Source organism: Mauremys reevesii, linkage group 12 (assembly GCF_016161935.1).
Source record: "Mauremys reevesii isolate NIE-2019 linkage group 12, ASM1616193v1, whole genome shotgun sequence".
Taxonomy (NCBI): Eukaryota; Metazoa; Chordata; order Testudines; family Geoemydidae; genus Mauremys; species Mauremys reevesii.
Window position 1 is genome coordinate 4,279,211 of NC_052634.1, and position 19,694 is coordinate 4,298,904.

The following is a 19,694-nucleotide window of genomic DNA, read 5'->3' on the forward strand; positions in this document are numbered from 1 at the left end:
GAAGACCCCAAGCTGGTTGGAGGAGCACCGGTGTGCTCCGGTTGTGGTGTATGGATGCACGGGTGAGTGTTTGTGCCTACAAGATCCCAGCTGTCTCACCTACCTTTCCCACAGGGAGCAGGGCCCTCTAGGCCTTTTGGAGTATTTTTCCATCCCTCTGTATTTAGGTGCATGTTGTGCTGCTGATTGCCCTGCCTCTGTGCCTCTCAGCTCTGCGCCGTCCAAAGCAGAGGGAGCCGGCTTGCGTTTCTGATTTCCTGCCTCTGGAAGGCTCTTGCTGCAGAGGACAGAGCTGGTGACTTTCTCCCAGGAGCTGCACTAGATCTAGAATGGCAGGGGTATTTTAAACCCACCTTCGTTCCCATCCCTCTATAGAGATTGTCACGGGGATCAGGAAGGAATGTACCCATTGGACAGCGGTGACCAAAGGGGCAGGTTGGTGGTAGCCAGGATGACAGAGCTCATGAGCCAACACCCTGCTCTGCTTTAGCCTCTCCTTGGAGGTCCACCCAGGCCTTTGTCCATTTGCTCCCATTACCTCGATGATCTGATAAATCCAGTCCAGGAATTCAGCCACCTTGGTGTAAACCCCAGGGTAGTTGGGTTCAGCACACCCCGTGCCCCAGCTCACGATACCCACTAGGCGCCAGGTGAGTTCATCTTGGCAAACCAGCGGCCCCCCGCTGTCTCCCTGCAAGACAGAGCGAGTGTCACGGTGGGGCAGGGCTTCCGTGAAGCTAGCAGGTGGGTTATGCACCATAGGGCTGATCCTGCCCTGTGGGCCCTGTCAGCCTTGCGAGAGGCTGAAATGCAGGAAGGGGCAGAGCTGAGCTGCCTGCTGCCGGTACGTCCCCTTGGCATGCAGATTGCTAAACCCCAGCTCTGTTACATCGCTTCAGTGCTCATGATTTTCCTCTCCCTCAGTCAGAGGATCTCAAAGCACTTTACTGGCCATTTTCAATCCACAGCACCAGCTCTTCAAAGGCATTTGAATAAATGGGAGTTAATCAGCAAAATACCTTTGTGAATCTGGGCCAAATGCTGTAAAAAGAATTTATGGCACCTTAGAGACTAAGGCTTTGGCTACACTTGCACTTCAAAGCGCTGCCGCGGCAGCGCTTTGAAGCGCTAAGTGTAGTCAAAGCGCCAGCGCTGGGAGAGAGCTCTCCCAGCGCTGTCCGTACTCCACCTCCCTGTGGGGAATAATGTACAGCGCTGGGAGCCGCGCTCCCAGCGCTGGGGCTTTGACTACACTGGCGCTTTGCAGCGCCGCAATTTGCAGCGCTGGAGAGGATGTGTTTTCACACCCTGCTGCAGCGCTGCAAATTTGTAAGTGTAGGGTTAGGGTTAGCATAAGCCTTTGTGGGCTACAGCCCACTTCACTGGATGCATAGAGTGGAACATATAGTGAGGAGACATATACACATGCAGAGAACATGAGAAGGTGGGAGTTGCCCCACTTTTTTTCTCCTGCTGATAATAGCTCATCTTAATTAATTAGCCTCTTAGAGTTGATAGGGCAACTCCCACTATTTCATGTTCTCTGTATGTATATATATCTCCTCACTATATGCTCCATTCTATGCATCCGATGAAGTGCCCCCGCCCTGACACCCACCGCCTCTCACTAGTTCTGCACAGGGCACCAGCACACCCCCAACGTGCCCCTGCTCTGCCCCTAAGACCTTCACACGCCTTGTGCTGCACGGGGCCTGAGCATGCTCCTGCCATGCCCTCTCCGGTAAGGGGCTAGAGGGGGGACCCCTCTTCATTTAGATGGGGAGCCACGTTTCCCACCCTCTTCCCCATTTTCATGTACGTGGCAGACACCGTGTGGGATCCAGGCCACGGTGAGCAGCATCACACTGCTCCTCAGTGGGGGGAAGGACTCAATCCCTCTCGGCCTATTAACAACAAGGGTTGTTTTCTCCCTGCTCTCACCTGGCAGGCATCTACTTTCCCGTCCAGGTAGCCGGCACACAGCATCCTGGGGGTGAGCTCACCAGAGTACATGCAGGAGCTGTTGCATTTCTTCGTGCTGATTAAGGGAACAGTAGCTTCCTTCAGCATCTCAGCAACAGGAACTGGATGTGAGGAAAGCAAACAAGAGACAGTTTAACCTGCAGCCCTGGTGGCTAGATGCTGGGGTCTGCACTCAAGGCACAGCGGGACATGGAGCATTACAGAGACCCTCTATCTCCAGGGCTCTGGGTGTTGGGACTGAGGAAGTGGTCATTGGAATAACAGTGGGGATTGGGGGTATCAGCAGAGCTATGGGTGTGCAAGGAGCCGCAGGCTGCAATAGCAGCAGGGGCTGCGGGCTGGGACTGAGGACTGCAGTAGGTTTGCAGATCAGAATTCAATACTCTCCTCTAGACTCAAACATCCCCTCAGTGAGATGCAGCCTTTACTTGTCTTTGTTTTAAAAGGGAGCTACCAGAGAGCTCTCCGTGCCTGCTGGAGCTGCTCACCGTGTTCAGGTCTGGTGTAGCCCCAGCCGGAGATCCAGCAGTGGGTGCCGTGGGGGAAATCCTGATGGTACAGCGGTAAACACACTGCACGGACGGCATCTGGGGAGAGAGCCACGTGTTAGAGCACCGCCGGCTTGGGGCGCCCCTCCCAGCGCACGGCACAAACAAATCGAGAGCGGCTCCCAGGAGCAGCCAGCCTGGAGCGAGCAGGGGTCATCTAGTCCTGAGACGTGCAAGCGAAACACCCTTGCAGCTCTGCTCCTTCTGGCTCCAGGGGCCGGGTTCTCCAAAGAGCTCGGCTCCCACTGTGACCTTTACAGCCAGATCCCAGCTCTTTACAAAATCTGCCCACTTACTTCACTGCATCCGTGGGAGACAAGGTCTTGCGAGCGTTCTGTCCCATGTGCCATCAGAGAGACCCTGGGGCTTGCCTGGGGAGTGTTTTCTCTCTGCTGCCCCCTCCCATCACAGCTGGACCAACCCCCCTACTGGCACTGCCCCTGGGATTGACACAGGCCACGGGCGTGGGAATGGGACCGTTGGTGGGTGGCTCCCTTGTGAATGAAAGCCCTGGGGCTGCTCTGGGGGGATCCCCCGCCCCCTCCAAGGGGGAGATGGCTGAAGAGAAGGGTCTCACCGGAGAAGTTCAAGGGCGCTGTGAGTTTCATCAGTGCGATGTCATAGTCGTGACTCCTGTCGTCATAGCGGGGGTGGTAGATGATTTTCTCCACCGCTGCCCCGGCCTGCTGTGGGACTGACACGTGGGCGATAATCCCGGCAAAGACCAGCCAGCTGGAGACCTGAGGCCGCCTGTAACTGAGCAGAGACATGGCCCACCTGTTCCTCTAGGGCTGCAGTATTTCTGGGGCGGCCAATTCCCCAGTCCCTCCCCTGCTGGGGGAACAGCCGGGCTCGGCACTAGGCCTCCGGCTGTGCCGTTCCCAGACTCACTTGTGCACGCAGTGAGCGGCCGTGACGATCCAGTCGTGCGCCACCACGGAGCCTCCACACACGTGTCTGGAGTTGAGGTACAGGCTGACCTGCCACGGCCAGCGTCCCAACGGGGCGTCTCTTCCCCCCACGATCCGGGCTGCCCTGGAGCGCAGGCCGCACTCTGCAAAGGGGAGTAACGTGAACCCGGTGCCGTCAAACACCACCTAAGAGTGAGGGAGGGATGGGCAGCAAAGGGTGTCCGAGAAACCTGTCCCCTCCAGGAGCTGCGGAGCTTTGCCTTGGGGACGAAGGGAGAGAGGGAAGGTCTTTGAGCACCAAGCCTGGGGGAGCCGAGCAGGAGAACAAAGAGGCAGGAAATGGGAGGAAAGAAAGGGAAAGCAGGCAGCAGAGAGGGAAGCAGCTGACAGGAGTCATTCCCCAGGCGTGCTCCTGCCTCCGGGCTGTGAGCCCCTGCTCTGCCCAAGTCCCTGGCTCACCCCCCACAGGACATCAGGGATTCAGGGTGGCCCCAGCTTTCTCCCTTTCTTTTGCCATCTGTGCTGTTCCCCATGTGAAATAAGAGAGAGAAACCCTCTCTAACCCCTTTTGTGTACTCCGAGCTAGTTCCAGGACCTCTGTCTGCCCACCCAGTCACCTAAACCAAGTCTCCTCCCCCAGCCAGCCCCACTGAACCAGAGTGGAGAGGGAGCAAGAGAGAACAGCGAGGGATGCAGGACTCCCACCTCTCCACCTGGGCCTTCTCTGGGCTTGCCGCTTGCCCCGCCAGCTGGCCTCAGGGGAGTTCTGGGCCACAGCTGCCTTCCCTGACAAGAAGGGGCTGCTGAGACCATTAGGGTGTAGATACTGCGGGGGGATGGGGGCACTGATTGCATGTGCTGTTAATTACACAGTAGCTGTGCCATATGGACAGGAGGGATTGGGGAGCTGACAGTCATGTCACTGCTGCCGCTGCAAGCAAACCCCAGCTATGAAATCACACGGACAAAGGGGCTGCTCCGGGGACTTGGAAACCACCCTTTTTTTCTTGCCACTCAGCCGGCTGGGAAGCTAAATCTTCCTCCCACCCAGACCAGCTGGTTTGTGCTGCCTTGTTACTGCAGGGTCGCTCAAGAGGGCTGTGCTGCCTCGCTGAGTAACGCTGCTGCTCGCAGACCACCCAACACTGGGGCTGCTGGATGGGTGAAGAACGACACAGGCTTTGCAAACGAACACCAGGGCCATGCTGAGCGCAGGGCGCTCGGTGTCTAGCCGACCTGGGGCTTGTGCTAATGAACAGAGGGTCTGTAATAGCACCGAGAATGCAAGAGACCCCAGTGCAATATGAGGACAGGGGAAAGCACTTACCGGAGCACTTCAGAGCCACAATTCGCCCTGAAGCACAGCTGCTCCTGCACAAGAATAAAATCAGGGTTTGAAATAAAGCTCTCCCAGAACTCTGCAGCCAGGAAACACAGAGATGGCCCATCACGGGGTTCTATGGCAGCTCCCCTAGGAATGGCGACCGGCCAGATGCACCCAGGATGCCCAGAAAGTGGATTCTGATAGGAATTATCATCGCGCCCACCAAAGGCTTTTCTCCTTCCCAGCACTTTGCAAACACGAGCTGGTGCAGGGCAGAAAGCTCACGTGTGCAATGACCCAGGTTGTGTTGCTGCAGCAGCAAAGCAGAGTTGTTCTAAGAGGGCTAGCGGGCCTGCCTGAAGGTCGGGAAGTCAGCTACCCTGTTGGCACTGAGGGGATCTCTGCTCTGCAATCAGAGATGTGACTACAGCATGTGTAGACATACCCCAGTGCCCAGCTCAGGTACCATTAGCCGTGAAACACAGACTGTCTGGGTCCCAGGGTCATTATTCTGGTGGCTAAGCTGTGCTGAAGTCCGTGCCGCCAAAGCTTTGCTGCTATAGGTACTCGCACTAGCTAGATCGAAGCTAGCTCGGATATGCCCACACGTGCAGAGTGCTGTGAAGGCATCCCCACTGTGTAAGCATCAAGCTGGCTTAGGTCCTATTTTATGGAATGACCAAAGCACCGAACACCGTGACCCTCCTGGCAGTTGTGGCTCCTGCCCGTGCAGTCGTTGTGCTATGTGTGTTCCCATTTGGCATCATTTAGTTGCCAGCTCAGATATTCTCCCTCCCTCCGTATTTGCTGATCAGAGTCAATGCCAGCCCTGCAGAGCCTGGCAGTCACCTCCAGAAACATGGGGACTTTTTCTCAGACAATATAACAGTGAAGGGACCTTCTGTTCAGTCCCCCCAATGCCGGTCCTGCTCTCCCCAGCTCTGTCACCCACCTGACCTGCCACACGTCTTCAATGCTGCTCTTCTGGTTGGGCACAATCTGAACAAACCCTTGCGTATCGTTCACCTTGACATCTGTCAGGTTCACTCCTTTGTGATGGGCGAGTCTGCAGAAGCAACAGCAAATGTCATCACCTAAACACAGAGAGCGATCTGAGAGCTCACCCACATGACAGCGTTCTTATGGTCACTTCCTTCCTCTCTTCTGCATAGAACCATTGTACTGTAGTTTATACATGCTAATTCTGGCCACTGCTCACAAGAGACGAAAGGGTTAAATATAATAGCCATCACCCACTGGGAGGACTAAACCTTTACCCTGCCACGTTTCATGGAATCACAGAGCTTAACCAGGAGGGCTACCAACTACAGACACACAAAAACAGGCTTCCACGCACACTACTTGAGTTCCAGTTTTGTCTCTCTCATTTACCAGGGGCAATGCCCTGTCTGGAACTGTACAGCACACAGGGACATCTAGTGGCTAAATAATAATACTGCAAATGAACATCCCCCAGCCCTTACTTTACACTCTAACCCCAAAATCAGGAAATAGGTTTGCTTGCATCACTAAAGTATCTTTTCAGATGCTACCATCCCTTTGCTAGCCTTGCAATGTCGACGGCGTGTGAGTACAACAGGAGAAAGTAACAATACCGTGTCCTTCGCTGACACCTTCCAAGTGAGGATCTCAAAACACGCTCCAAACATGAACCAGTTCATCCTCACCTGGGAAACAGGTGACTATTATGATCCTTGTTTGAAAGATGGGGGAAATGAGGCACAGAGAATAGAGGTCACAAGGGAGTAGAGGAGGTACAGTTAGAACCCAGGAGTCCTGCTTCTCATTTATGCCAGAAAACCATCCTCCTCATCTCTATGGTGATGTTCAGAGGAAATGCACAGCCACAGAACAGCCGTGGAGAGGAGAACAGTGACATGATATCTGGGAGTGACTCCATAGACAGGGATGATATAAGGGCTTAACCCAACTTCCAGGGAAGCCGATGGAAAGATAATCCCACAGTCCATGATTCTGTGAGCTTGGGAAGCTGCTATGAAAGTTTCAGGAAATAAACACAAGCTACAGGACATCTAGCGTGAGTCAAAAAATGCAGATTGTTTTTTTCCCCACAGGACATTTTTTCATTTAAAACAATATATCAGGTGAAAAAATTTAAATTTGCAGTGAAAATTCCAACCCCCAAATGGTTTGATTTGGGGGTTTCCTCCCTTTTCCAACGGCAAAATAGAAAAAGGGTGAGAAATGGGACTAGCACAATGGGACCCCATTCTCAGCTGAATCTAGGCCCCAAATAACTATCAGTAACTCTACGGTCCCTGGCCCCCAGTCCTGTGCTCTGATCACATTACTTCTGCAATATCTTCAGCAAAATGGCAAATCAAAGACCTGTACCTGAGACTGGCCGACTAGGTCTATGCTGAGAGGAGCATCACTTACTGGAGGTATCCCAGCTGCCTACAGATCAGAGTCCCCAGGGAGAGATTCCACCGCTCGTGACATGCCAGGAGCCAGCCGGGCCTGCCTTCCACCTGCACTTCCAACAAGAAGTTTCCCGTGTTTATTCTGAAAGATACTAAAACCATTTTATTAAAAACATCCTGCAAGTTTCCTTGCGACCAGCTCTTTGCAAAGGCCAAAGCTAAACACAGTAAAGTCCCAGTGACTAAGGAGGGATGAGCCCACCCCCAAATCTGGCCCTGCAGAGTGCCCCAGAAAACCTTTGGGGCTATTGAAAACCACTCCTGGACCTTTCCATGTGGTCCCTGGGCTCAGGGGGTGGCACTGCTGGGTACTGGCAAAGCATTCTGGGTAGTGCTGTGCAGAGGGCTCTAGCAAGCTTCCCCTTTGCTTCAGAATCACTCCAGTGTCACAAAAACAAAGAACTTTGGGGACTGGGTTTAAAGGCAGAAGCTGAGCAGGGCGTGTTTGAGTGAAAGAAAAGCTGCAAAATTAGTTAGAGGCTGAATCCGAGACACTTACTGCTCACATAGCACTTCCCAGTCACAGATCCCTAAGCACTTTAAATAGCACCATTAACACTATCCCCATTGCAGAGGCAGGCCCAGCTTGGTGTCACAGAGCGATCGTGGTAGAGGCAAGCGTGGAACCTGCTGCCTGTCCTACACCCTGTCCAATGAACCACACAGTCTCCTGCATTCAACAAGCAATTAGTATCTCAGGGACTTGATTCAAACTCCATTGCTGTACAGTGGTGACTTTGTGAGACGCCCCATCCCAAGGGCTAGCTTCCCGTGGGATTAACACAGTGGGTGTGAGGGTCGGAAAAGGGGAAACCAGTGGAGAACAGGAAGTGAGACATGTTTGGAGCACTGGTGCCCCTGCGCTGAACACCCGGCGCGTAAGAGGTTGTTGTCACCTCGCCTGTGCTTGCAAGAGGGGAACCCCCCCAGCCGCATGGGGCCCAGACACACTGTGATCTGTGGCGACCTCAGGAGATGGGTGCGGAGGGCTAACGCTGAGCCCCAGACAGCAGGAGGTGTGGGAAAGTCATTTACACCATCGTTGGCGTCGCTGCTGAATTTGAACCACAGCTCACAATCTGCTCAGCCCCCACTTTAGGGGGGGTCAGAATCAGGGGGTCAGTAAGGAGCAGTCCAGCTCCCTGCTCCTCTGCTCAGAACAGAGACAGAGCTCCCCCTCCTCTCCCTGGCTTGGGTAAACAGCACTTCCCCCCACCCCACCCCCACACTGCTCCTCCGCCTCCTGCTTCGCTCCCCTTTAACCACTGGGCTCAGCTGTCAAGTTGCTACTGTGATGCCACAGCCCCAGAGACTGCAAACATCCTCCAGGGAGGGAAGAGGCTTTTTACTGCAAAACTGAAGGAGAAAAACAGAACGTGGGGGAACTTTCTGGTCTGTGCCTTTGCACAGAGATGCTGTCTCTGTGCAAAGGCACAGAGACAGCATCATTCTTTGCTTTGCCTTTGACCTTGAGGAGAGGAAATCTCCTTGCTCTTAGGTCAGGATGGATTCCAGGGGGTTTCCACAGATCACTGTGAGTGAAAGGTCCAGCTGAAGGCACTAGGTGACACATCCTCTCCACAGGGATCCTGGCTGCGAGGCGAGAAGGGGCCTGGGGAGTAAAGATCTCAAACCTCTCCTGGGAGCCGTGGTGATGACGGGCTCATCTTCCCCGGCGTCTGTGCAGGTCGGGATCGAGTCCATGTCCTGCAGGGGGCTGGGATCCTGGTCCGACAGGGGCGCTGTCAGGAATTTCACTTCAGGAGGAAGCACAGAGGACTGAGATGTGATTGAACAGTCTAGACAAGGCCCCAGAACACACGACCCTGCACTGGCCCCGAGGGGGTGATATACCCTTAGCTGAAGTCAACAGAGAGATTCCAGTTATTATGAGGCTGATCTATTATTTGCACTACAGTAGCACTTGGATCAGACCCCCACTGTGCACGGTGCTGTACAAACGCACAGCGAGAGATGGTCCCTGCCCCGAAGAGCTTACATTGAAACAGACACGACAGACGCAGGGTGAGAGGGGAAACAGGCTCCGAGAGGGGAAGGAACTTGCCCAGGGTCACGCAGCACATCATGGCAGACCAGGACTAGAACCCATTCCAGTGCCTGCTGCTCTGTGCTGCCTCCGGTACTCTCGCTTCCTGGGCTTTGCAGCTAGGCTTTCCCACGCCTGGTGTCTGTGGTCCTGGGACCCTGGTGACAATTCGCTCCATCACTTGCATGACCCCAAAGCCCTGCTCTCCATTTCAGCCACTGGTCTAAGGCCGGTTTTGAGAGAGGTGAGGAATCCCCCAGGAGATACAGACCTAGAAGCCACATCCCGACGGCCGCCCCTGCCAGCAGCCCAATTGCCCCAAGCAGCAGGAGGCATTTCTTGATGGGGCAGAGGTTTTCCAGGGACGTGTTGGAAGAATCTTTAAAAAAACAGAGAGAAGGGGAGAGAGGTTAGATACTGAACAAGTTGTGGGTCTTATTGTTTTCTCCTCTGTGGCACAGTCTGGGCCCTGTAGTAAGACGAGGCCCTGAAACATAAACTCTTGTGTCAGAGGCCTAGTCTGAGGCCTGAAGCCTGAACCAAAGTACTTCCAGGCATTGCTAAGCAAAAGCAGGGCTGTGAGCCAGAGGCAGGCCCCGCTCACAGAAGTAGCAAGAAGAGGAACTTGTGCCGAGAAGACATCAGGACACTCCACAGACATAACAAGGAACAGGCAGGTGCATCTTAAAGACAGGACAGCATGATGGAAAGATCTACTTCTCTGGAACAACATGATCAAAGGGGAGACAGCCCCTAATGAGTCAAGGGGCTGTACCTCAATATGTCAGGAGGGATGAGTAATCTGTCCTGTAACTGTATAAAAATAGGTCCTGGAGTGCGCATCTATGTCCAGCCTAGGGGGCAGTGGAAAGTCCGCCAAAGACTGAGCTGTGTCCATTGCCAGGGGGCACATATTCGTAGTATGTCCTGTAGAGTCTATAGGGAACTATTACTGTGCTTTGTTTGACAATAAACCTGGCTCGGGTTCCTTTGTACCTTAGTAGAGTCTGTGGTCTTTGGGGGTTCTCTCGGGGTCTGCTGTGTCAGCTATCTGCACAGAGCCGGGGCAGCATACAGAGGGAACACACACACAGCCAACTCTTATCATCATCGAGCAAGAGCAGAGCACCACACCGGTAGCTACTGACAACAGGCCCCATCTTGCCCCTTGTAAACTCCCTAGCTCACCACAAACTCTCTTCTCTTCCTGTGAGGATAAGCCCAGGAGTCCGCCATGCACCAAGGTTAGTGCCCAGGAGGGGGCACTGGGTCTCAGTCCCTAACAAGACTCCCCAGAGTCAGGGGCGGCTCTAGGTATTTTTCCGCTCCAAACACGGCAGGCAGGCTGCCTTCAGCGGCTTGCCTGCAGGAGGTCTACCGAAGCCGCGGGACCAGCGGACCCTCCGCAGGCATTCCGCTGAACACAACCTGCCTGCTGCCCTCGCGGCGACCGGCAGAGCGCCCCCCATGGCTTGCCACGCGCTTGGCGTGCTGGTGCCTGGAGCCGCCCCTGCCCAAGGTGCAAACATGAGAACTAAGGAGGGAACCTTCCCCTGTACATCTTCCATCTGGCCAGAAAACACAGTCAAAGGCACAGGAGCAGCAGGCTCCTTTCAATTAAAGAAGCCAGGCTAGCGGGACCAGGCAACCTACCTACTTTACTAATAGCTGGCTGTGTCTCTGGAGAGGCAACATCTGCAGTATCTACAGATCACAAGGGAGGCTCTGAGTCATTTACATGAGCACAAGATGTGGTGACATGGTGCTTCAGGCGCACTGGAGAGCCGTCCCACTTGGCTGCATTTAGCAATGCAGAGTAGACTGGCTGGCTGGACACCTCCGACAAGGGGCAATTCCCAGTGACCTTCTCCAGGGGCAGGCGACGGTAACAACCTGCACAGCTACTCCAGCACCCTCCATGCAGGGCTCTCTAGGCCCTGGACACTCGGGGTTGCTGGAGTGGGGGAGGAGTGGACAGATTTTTCAGGTTCGGGGAGGTGGGGAGAGGGTATTTTTCTTTCCAAAGGGAGGTGAGGGTTAGGATTAGAAATGGCAAAGAAAGCGCCTGTTCTGGAGTGAGCACGAGGGACAGTTGCCAGCGATTCCCCTCAGTGTGGGATTCCCACATGAGGACCCCCAGTCTCTGACAGCTCATCTCCTAGGCAAGGTCAATGCAGCTACCTTGATGTGAGCAGGTGTTGTGGGGTCGCCAGTCCTGGCTTGATCTGGATCCTGTGGGTGCCAGGCGAAGCAGAGAAACCCCTTACGCCTCATGCTGCCCCAGCTGCCCCACCCCCATGAATAGCTCACCCTGTCCTGCTGAGGTCTGTATCCTTCCCACTTCTCCTCTTGGCTCCGTTGTCTTGGCCAGCATCCCGAGGGCTATGAAGGTCAATGGGGAACTGGGCAACTGATCCAAGACTCTAGAGGGAAAGAAACAAAGATCTGTACAAATCTGGGGCCACAGGGAAGGAATCAGGGGAATGGTCCAAATGCACTGGTGGAGGTGGTTCATGGCCCAGTCACTCATGCTGGGCCCAGATCTGAAAATCCACTTGGCTAGATAGATAAATAGCCAGTGCACTCTCTGCCTCCGTCCAGCCAACTGCAACGTCCCTATCCTGCAGGCACCAGTGTCCAACTGTCCAGTGGTCAATGAAAACCTCACAATACCCCTTAGAGAGGGGATCCTAGTGGGCAAGCTCAGAGAGGGAGTTCCACTGTGGGGCTCTGAACTGAGAAGATGGACCCCTGGCTCAAGAGTCGGGATCCGGTCCCAGCTCAGCCCCGGGGGAGAGGCACAAAGCCAGAGCAGTTTGGGAACAGGCATTCCCTTTCTTCTCAGTGGAAGCCTGAGATATGGGGGGTGGGATCCTAGGTCCTAGGGGGCAGGGTGGGAGAACAGAGCACTCCCCTGGCAGCCCTGTGTGGGCTGGGTACAGCTGGTCAATTCACAGGGGGACTCTCTCGGGGGAAATTCAAAAGCAACAAAACATTTTCATTTTGTTTAAAAAATGTTCATCCAATGTTTTCAGGTTTGTTTGTTTGTTTGTTTTTTAAATGAAACTACATTAACCCCTTGGGGAGGAAAATGGGAAAACAAAACAACTACCCTGCCCTGAGCACTGAAAACAAACTAGGTTTTCTTCAAAAACAGATTTTGATCAAAACAAAGTGTTTCCATGAAAATGCTCATTTTGCTTAAAAAATGTTTTCATGAAATGTTCTCCACCAACTGCCGTGCTGGAGAGCCCAAGGCTGCCCTCTAGGAGCGGTGCGACAGGCCCCTCAAAGCTCTGTAAGAAGCGCTAAGAAAGAAAACAAGGTATTTTATTCAGCAATCCGAGTGGGGCACTTTCTGCCCGTGCGCGCGCACACACACAAATCTGATGCGGGCTGAACGTTCAGTTATTAGCTTTCCGTTTCCTCCTTCAGTCACAGGCTCTTCACTAGTTTCCAACCCACAATTCCTCCCTCCCATTCGCTGGGACGGTGGGATGCAAATGTTCGAGCGTATTAGATCCTCTAGCGCAGAGGTTCTCAACCAGGTGTCCAAGGCCTCCTGTGGGGGCCACAAGCCGGATTCAGGGGGTCTGTCAAAATAAACCAGAGCTGGCATAAGAGGCGCTGGGGCCCCAGGAAGAAAGCCCAACCCGCACCGCACGGGACTGAAGTCTGAATCCTGCTGCATGGGGCTGAAGCCAAAGCTGGAGAAACGTAGCTTTGTGGGGCTCCCTGTGGCATGGGGGCCCAGGCAATTGCCCTGCTGGCGACCCCCTAACGCCAGCCCTGGCTTTTAATCTACTGGACCTGGAGAAAAACAGTTGTGGTGGCACAGGTGGCCCGTGGAGTTTTTATAGCACGTTGAGAGTGGGGGCTCAGAAAGAAAGAGGTTGAGAACCTCTGGTCTAGTGCATGAAAGGAACCCACAGCGCTCACCACTCCCATATCAAACTGCAGGTGCTCTGAGACCACTTAGCTCCAGGCCGTGCACCACCAGACAGCGCGTGGTCGTACAGGAGGCGAAAGATCCTTACCATGACAGCAGCACTCGGGGGGAGAGCATGCAGCTAATTCACCATCACTGCTCCATGGGGCCAGCGGCTGCTCTCTGACAGAGGCGCAGCACCCGGGCCTCCCGTTAAATAGCCTGGGTTTCACACCACACACGCATGCATGGGTGGGTTGGAAACAAAGCCAGCAGCTATGGTGTCACAGTGAATAGAGCTGTTGTTTTCCCAAAGAAGTCAGGAGGCTGCCAGACTGGTTTGCCCACCTCCCTACAATCTGCTAATTGGTGCCTGTAATAGATGAGGGGGCAGTCACCTAGCAACGCCCCGCCCTCCTGCCCGTGCCCAAAAAAGCATGCCACTCTCCCAGGCGCCCCACCGGGAAACTCTGTCACTCCGCTGGATTGAGGGTGGAGAGTGACAGAGCGGTATTAGCCTTTGTTGAAAGGTTTCAGATCTCAGCCCTCTGGTTCATTTCGATTCTGTTTGGACAAGACTTCTCTGCAGTGCAGCCATAATATTCCAGGTGATAAATACTGCAAGAGAGTAAGATCAGCTGCAGCCTCTCCGAGCCCCGTAAGGTTCAGTTCATCCATCATTTAGGAAGATGGGATCCTCTTACCTGACTCCTATGGCAACAACTCCCCACAGTTTTTGCTCCAGTCAGTTCGTTGGCTAAATCTCCAGGAGTGCTGCCGAGGTTAACACGTTGCATCTGGAGCCGTGTCTCGGGCAGGTTTCACAGCAGCCACGGAGCGTGATATCGCGTGTCCCTGGTGCATAGCTGTCCTGTCCCTGGTGCAGAGCTGTCATATGCTACAAGGCCATTTCCATTGTCTCTTTCTTCCCTCAAAGTCAGCCAGCCCCTCCTGGGCCTCGGAGGGGCCCTGGGTTTCCTTGAACCTGCCTGGCTCAGGGGGTGGAAACGACTGAGGCTATTTGCTGTGGAAATGGTTCTGATTGCCAGCAGGATCCTTTGTGCCGACCCGAGGGTTTTCTCTCCCTTTGCACCATCTTCCTTCCTACCATCATGGTCTCTGAGTCCACAGACAGGACTGGGGTACTGTGGTAAGATCCTTGGGACCCCCGTTCCCCCAATACACTCACACAGATCCGTGGCTGAGATAGCTCACTGGCTGCCTGTGTCATTCCTGCCGAGAGGGCATGGAGAGGCTCATTGCAAGTCACTCCTGTCCCCGAAGCTTCCTGGTTGCAAGTCAGACTGGATTGAATTTTTATAGCATGGAGAGTGGTGCATTTTACCCACCTTGCTAATCACACCTTGGGCTACAGCACAAAATGAAGAGCCCATTGAGATAATTAAGCCAGAGCAGACAAAAAGGCATGTACTGTTGGGCCATTAGTGCAGCTCTCATGTGCATGAGGCCGGTGGCTACTCTCTGCACCTGAGCCGTGTATTAATGGCCCATACTTACAAGCCCAGGGTAGTAGAGTGCAGAGAAAAGAGGCAAAGGTATGTTTCATTGATGCAGGTCAGGACTGAGCTGAACTGGCAGAGGTGGGTGCTGCAGGACTGAACTGTATTATTGGGCTGCGGTGCTGAGAAACTTCAGCGGATTGAGGGGTGTCGACAGAGCTGTGGGGGCTGAGGACCAGGAAACCAGCAAAGAGCTGCAGTTTGGCAGCAGGTTGCTCCTGAGCCTCCCCACGTCTCAGCAAGCCCTTGCGAGCTGGGGGGCTTTGACATTTAAAGGTAACTTTCACAGGCATTATGTGCATTATTTGCCGGCCAGGTGACAGTTACTCAGCACTCATCACTCAGCCCTAAAACCTGCCTTCCTGTTACACCTGTGCACTTGTCTGTAACACAGCCGGCTTAAAGCAAACAGAGGGCCGGGTAATTCTCCAGGAACGTGAGCCCGACCCTCAGTTCCCCGCGTGTCCCCCTGGCCTTTTGGATGCAGAGTGAAAAGAATAAAGGTCAGAATGGCAGGTGCCACCCTTTCATTTCTGTTTTGATTTCCCATGTTAATTCCATGCTGGTGAAAGGTGCCTGGTTAATATCCCCAGAGGATGAAAGTCTTTTATCCATAGCATGTTCCCCTTCCCCCTCTACCCTACGCATGGATCACTCTGCCAGGAGGAGTCAGCACCAGGAATCAGCCAGTCTTTCTCCTCTCTGCAGACACAGCCACTGGAAGGAAGCGGAGCAATGAGCGCCAGCTCCGAAAGTGGGAGATTCGAGGATATAAGTTACTTCCCACTGTGGCAATGGACTGACTCATTGGACCTAGGCTGGGGCCTTTGGGTGCAAGAAGCAGGGAAGGGTTAAGACTTTCTGTGGAGAATGCAGGAAATCTCAGCATTATTTTTTATGAAACGTACGTATGCCTCAGCTGCCCGACTCCCTTCGGGATTGCTACCCAGTGGGGGTGAAGGGCTTGCTTTCTTTCCTGGGGCAGAGAATAAGTGAGGCAGTGACTGGGTGAGAGTCACGTGTCTGGGTTGGCCTGACTGGTCTAGCAAGAACGGGAGTTACCTTGGAGAGACCATGGAAGACCATCAACCGGACCATTAACTATTAACTACTGCCAGCCAAGAGGGGCCTGAAAACAGGAGGCTGGACTGGAGTCAAAGCCCTGAGGTGTAAACAGACTGAGACAATATCCCGCTGTACCGGGGCAGGGCAGGGGGAAAGGTCAATCCTGGGCATTTGGGGTAAGGCGGGCAGGTGGTGCTGCCAGCATGCACACACATGTAGGGTTTGTGTTACCTCTCTAACCTCATGGCCCTAAATGCTGTATTCCAGCTGGATCTTGTCCTGTGTCTCTGTAAACGTTTGCCAGTTGCGTCGCTCCCAACAGTATCCAACAGGCGCCAAGCTCTTTTGGCCCTGTTCCAGGAACGCTGGTGAGAAACAGAGGTGCTGGAGCCAGGGACCCAGTATCTGAGCAGCAGAGCTGCAGGGATCCCCTTTGCAAAAAGTGGAAGCCAGGTCCTACCACTAAGAAGGCACCAGCAAGGAGTCTTCTCCATCTGACTCCAGGGCACTTGTCCTCACAGCTGGGGCACTAGACTTGGAAAAGGATCCATTTGTAGAGTTCAGTGAACTATAAAAGAGGGGTGTAAAGCACCCCAAGTCATCTTTCAGACAAAGGAGCTGAGCACTTTGGGGGAGATCCTGACCAGCGGGGCGGTCACCCATCTTGCCAGAAAAAGATGTAAGAAACATAACAAAACCACAGTCTTGGTTGAAGGGAAGTCTTAGTCACTAGCGCGTTTTTCACTTTTATTTCTTTGTGACCATTTCTGACTTTATCCCTGGTACCTGCACTCAGTTCAAAGTTCTCTGCTTCTGGTTAAATACACTTGTGTTACTTGTATTCTAAATGAGCCCAGTGTTGTGCTGCTCTTGAAGTGATTATTCACTCCAGTTAAAGCAACTAGGCATTTGTCTCTTTCAAGGCCCTTATGACACCTCTGAATGTTCCAGGAGAGGGCTGGCCATGGGTGAGGATATTTGGGACTGGGTCACTTGGCTGGTCATAGTGCTGAATGGAGCAGTGGGTAGATCAAAAGCCCCTGAGACAGCAGGCTGAGCCCTCTGGGGCTCCTGGGAGTGACACGCTGTTGGGGGAATGTTGCATTCACACTCCTGCCTTGTGCAAGGCCAGTGAGAACGGGCAGCCCTCAGGGTGCCCTTAGTGTAACAGATGGCAGTTGAACGAGGACTTCCTCAGGTACAGGCAACACCATGGGGCTGGGCGACTTGTTTGTCCACACCAGGCAGTCAGCGGCTTTGGGGTTTGCCGATTGAAAGCCATGTTTGCTTCTGGTTTCCAAAGCTGGAGCTTTGCCCTGCTCACAAGAGATGAGTTTGCTCTGCTGGACTGATTGCCTCGCTGGACAGCGTATTGGCAACATACCACCTACCCCCAGACCTGTGCAGTGCTACAGCCAAACGTCTCCACCCTCCCACCCCCTCACTCTTCAGCTAGACCTACCCACAGCAGCGCAGGCCCACGGGGATGGCAGGAGGAGAGAGGCTCGCCCAAGAGGGGGATGGGGACCAGAGCAGGTGCTTTTATTTCACTCTGGGCTGTGAGCGTGGGAGGCTGGCTGAGGAGTTGGGCCTGGCATTCAGTTAGTGGTGGGGCTTCACCTCGCTGGGCCGTGCTCCAGAATGTGCTAAAGGACCGAGTCCCCAAGCTTGCACTTGCAGCAGACTCCTGTCCATTGTGGATAGGGCAGAGGGGGACCCGTGACACACCCACAACAGTGAGTTACACAAACATTGTGGGGATGTCAGTGGCACGTCCCTGCTGTGTCCATATTGCCCAGCCTGGGAGCAAATTACTGGGGAGTTTCCTCTCCCTTTCCACATGCATCTAAACCTATGAGCCCTTGATTTCAATGGCTCTCTCGGGATTCACCCCATGCAGCCTCACCGATCTTCCTGCACATCCGTGCCGTCTCTGCCTCACCTCTCTCATCTCCTGTCTCCCTCCCCCTATCTGCTCATTCCACTTCTCCCCGCCATCCCTCACAGCCAGAGTTTCTCCTTCACTTTGCTGCCAGATGTTTTCCCTTGTAGCATCACTGAGTCCCTTCCCTTCAAATTGTCCTTTCCCCTCTGCTTTATGGCCAACCCCATCTCCAGGCAGACCCTTGGCTGCCTCAGGCTCCGTGCTGGATTAACAACAGTACAGGTGTCTCATTTTCTGACTCCCATTCCCAGACAGCAGATGGTGCTGAAGGACCAGGGAGCTGTGAGTGGGGCTCTCAGATGTACAGGACTGCAGCTGGTGGGTGCTGAGTCAGCCGCTTCTTTGCTGGATTCACCATCTCCTTTTCCAGTCTACTCGGAAAACGATTGGGGAATCACTGTTTTCTGGGGCTGTCCCAAGCGGAACAGTCCCCAGTGGTCTGCGGGTAGAAAATTGAGGCAAGAATTAATTCAGCCATATAGCCCCAAATTCCCACGGCTCTGGGGCTAGGGAAATCCCTGGATTTGCTGAGGATTAAAGTTTTGTGACTGCGGCCAATAAACATGTTGCTCCATTTTGGTGCAAAAAACAAACACCTCTACAGAAATGCTGCTGCCCAGAATATAAGAATGAAGAGAGATGGAACAATTTACTGGAAAACTAACAAACACAGATCATTGCTATAATTTTAGGAAGATGGGACGAATAATGAATGTAAGCCATAACTAGGCTCGCAAGGATTAGATTTTTGTCAATAAATGTCAATTTCACTGTACACACACAACCCGATGAAAAACTATTTCCATCGATAATAATCAGAATTTACAGTTAGGCAAAGTAAGAAAAATGCTGATTGAGAACTTATTACGGTTTGATTTAAGGATAGTTACTTTGTACATTTTGACCCAGGATGGTGACAATTTATGTTTTAACAACGACAAAGCTTTAACTTTTTGAATGTCAGCATTTACTGTCATGAAATAACTATTGTTTGAGCCCCTATTGTCCGACCTCCCGCTCCAAATTTCCCACAATTGTGAAAAATTTAATTGAGAAAAACAGAGAACAAAGGCTTCAAAATAAACATTGAGCTTATCCATCACAATTATAAATGTAAAAGAAATGAATTCTGCAAAGCCTACTCAGAGCCTAAACTGCCTCGATCCTGTTCTGTTCCATTATCTTTTGTAGCTGCTGAGTTCTCTCTTTGTACTTATGTAGGAAAATAAAGGGTACAGTCTACAATGCTGTTTACCTTCAATAAAATGTTAGTGACACAGACAGAGCTGGTCAACCGTTTTGTAGATTAATAATTCTGATAAAAAAAGAAGGGGGAGGAGGGGACTGTCATGGCATTTACCTATTTTTGACCAGCTCCACTCCATTTTTTTATGTAGCTATTACAAAATACAAATGCAGGACAGAAACAAACAGCAGGAGACTGCAAACATCAATCCCGATGCTGAAATATTCCTTCGCGTATTACATCAATACTGAACGACAGCTGCAGTTATGAAGGATACAATGTTTTCTTAGTCATTTTCATTTAGGAAACTGCTTCCTGGATTCTGTACAATACAATCATATTTCTAACTTATTCTCTTGGGAACAAAACAATCTCTCGCTTTTGAAAGTCACAAGCAGGGCAGGTGGAATATGTAAAGCTGCACAGCTTCATCAAAGCCAATCAATTTATGTCCATTTACACCCTCTAGGGGTCTGGCCCATGGTTTGTCAAATAAGGTACTTAGTTAATTTTGCACCATATTTGCAAATAAAACAGGAACAAATACTTCTGCCTATTAATCAACCGGGTCTGCTAAGTCTAATCACAAAGGGGTTATTTACTGGCAGACGTGACCATGCTCTTTGGCATGTGTGCTCCTGCCTGTGATACGCTGGTCTCCCAGCTCATTTCACACAAGCTTCTGGGCATTTCCAAACTGGACCACATTTGA

The 19,694-nt window shown here is 52.7% G+C and overlaps 1 protein-coding gene across 1 annotated transcript; it reads right to left on the reverse strand.

Annotated features, from left to right (window-relative positions):
* Positions 1–153: 153 nt before the first annotated feature.
* On the reverse strand, positions 154–11,645 carry TMPRSS5 (transmembrane serine protease 5). Its single transcript, XM_039496356.1, has 12 exons — positions 11,589–11,645; positions 9,550–9,657; positions 8,866–8,988; positions 7,188–7,279; positions 5,719–5,832; positions 4,770–4,813; positions 3,423–3,585; positions 3,109–3,287; positions 2,472–2,570; positions 1,942–2,084; positions 539–691; positions 154–324 (listed from the first exon to the last, which is right to left on the reverse strand). The coding sequence occupies exons 3-12, from the start codon at positions 8,896–8,898 to the stop codon at positions 319–321; spliced, it is 1,026 nt and encodes a 341-aa protein (XP_039352290.1). The 5' UTR covers positions 8,899–8,988; positions 9,550–9,657; positions 11,589–11,645; the 3' UTR covers positions 154–318.
* Positions 11,646–19,694: the final 8,049 nt, after the last annotated feature.

What these genes read in the sequence shown, in the direction of transcription:
- TMPRSS5 (XM_039496356.1), bottom strand. Translation starts at nt 8,898, where the DNA reads ATGAGCCCGTCATCACCACGGCTCCCAGGAGAG. An exon ending in GCCGCTCACTGCGTGCACAA is followed by an intron (nt 3,288 to 3,422) that starts GTGAGTCTGGGA and finishes GTCTCTGCTCAG; the next exon opens with TTACAGGCGGCCTCAGGTCT. An exon ending in GGAAAGTAGATGCCTGCCAG is followed by an intron (nt 692 to 1,941) that starts GTGAGAGCAGGG and finishes TCTGTCTTGCAG; the next exon opens with GGAGACAGCGGGGGGCCGCT.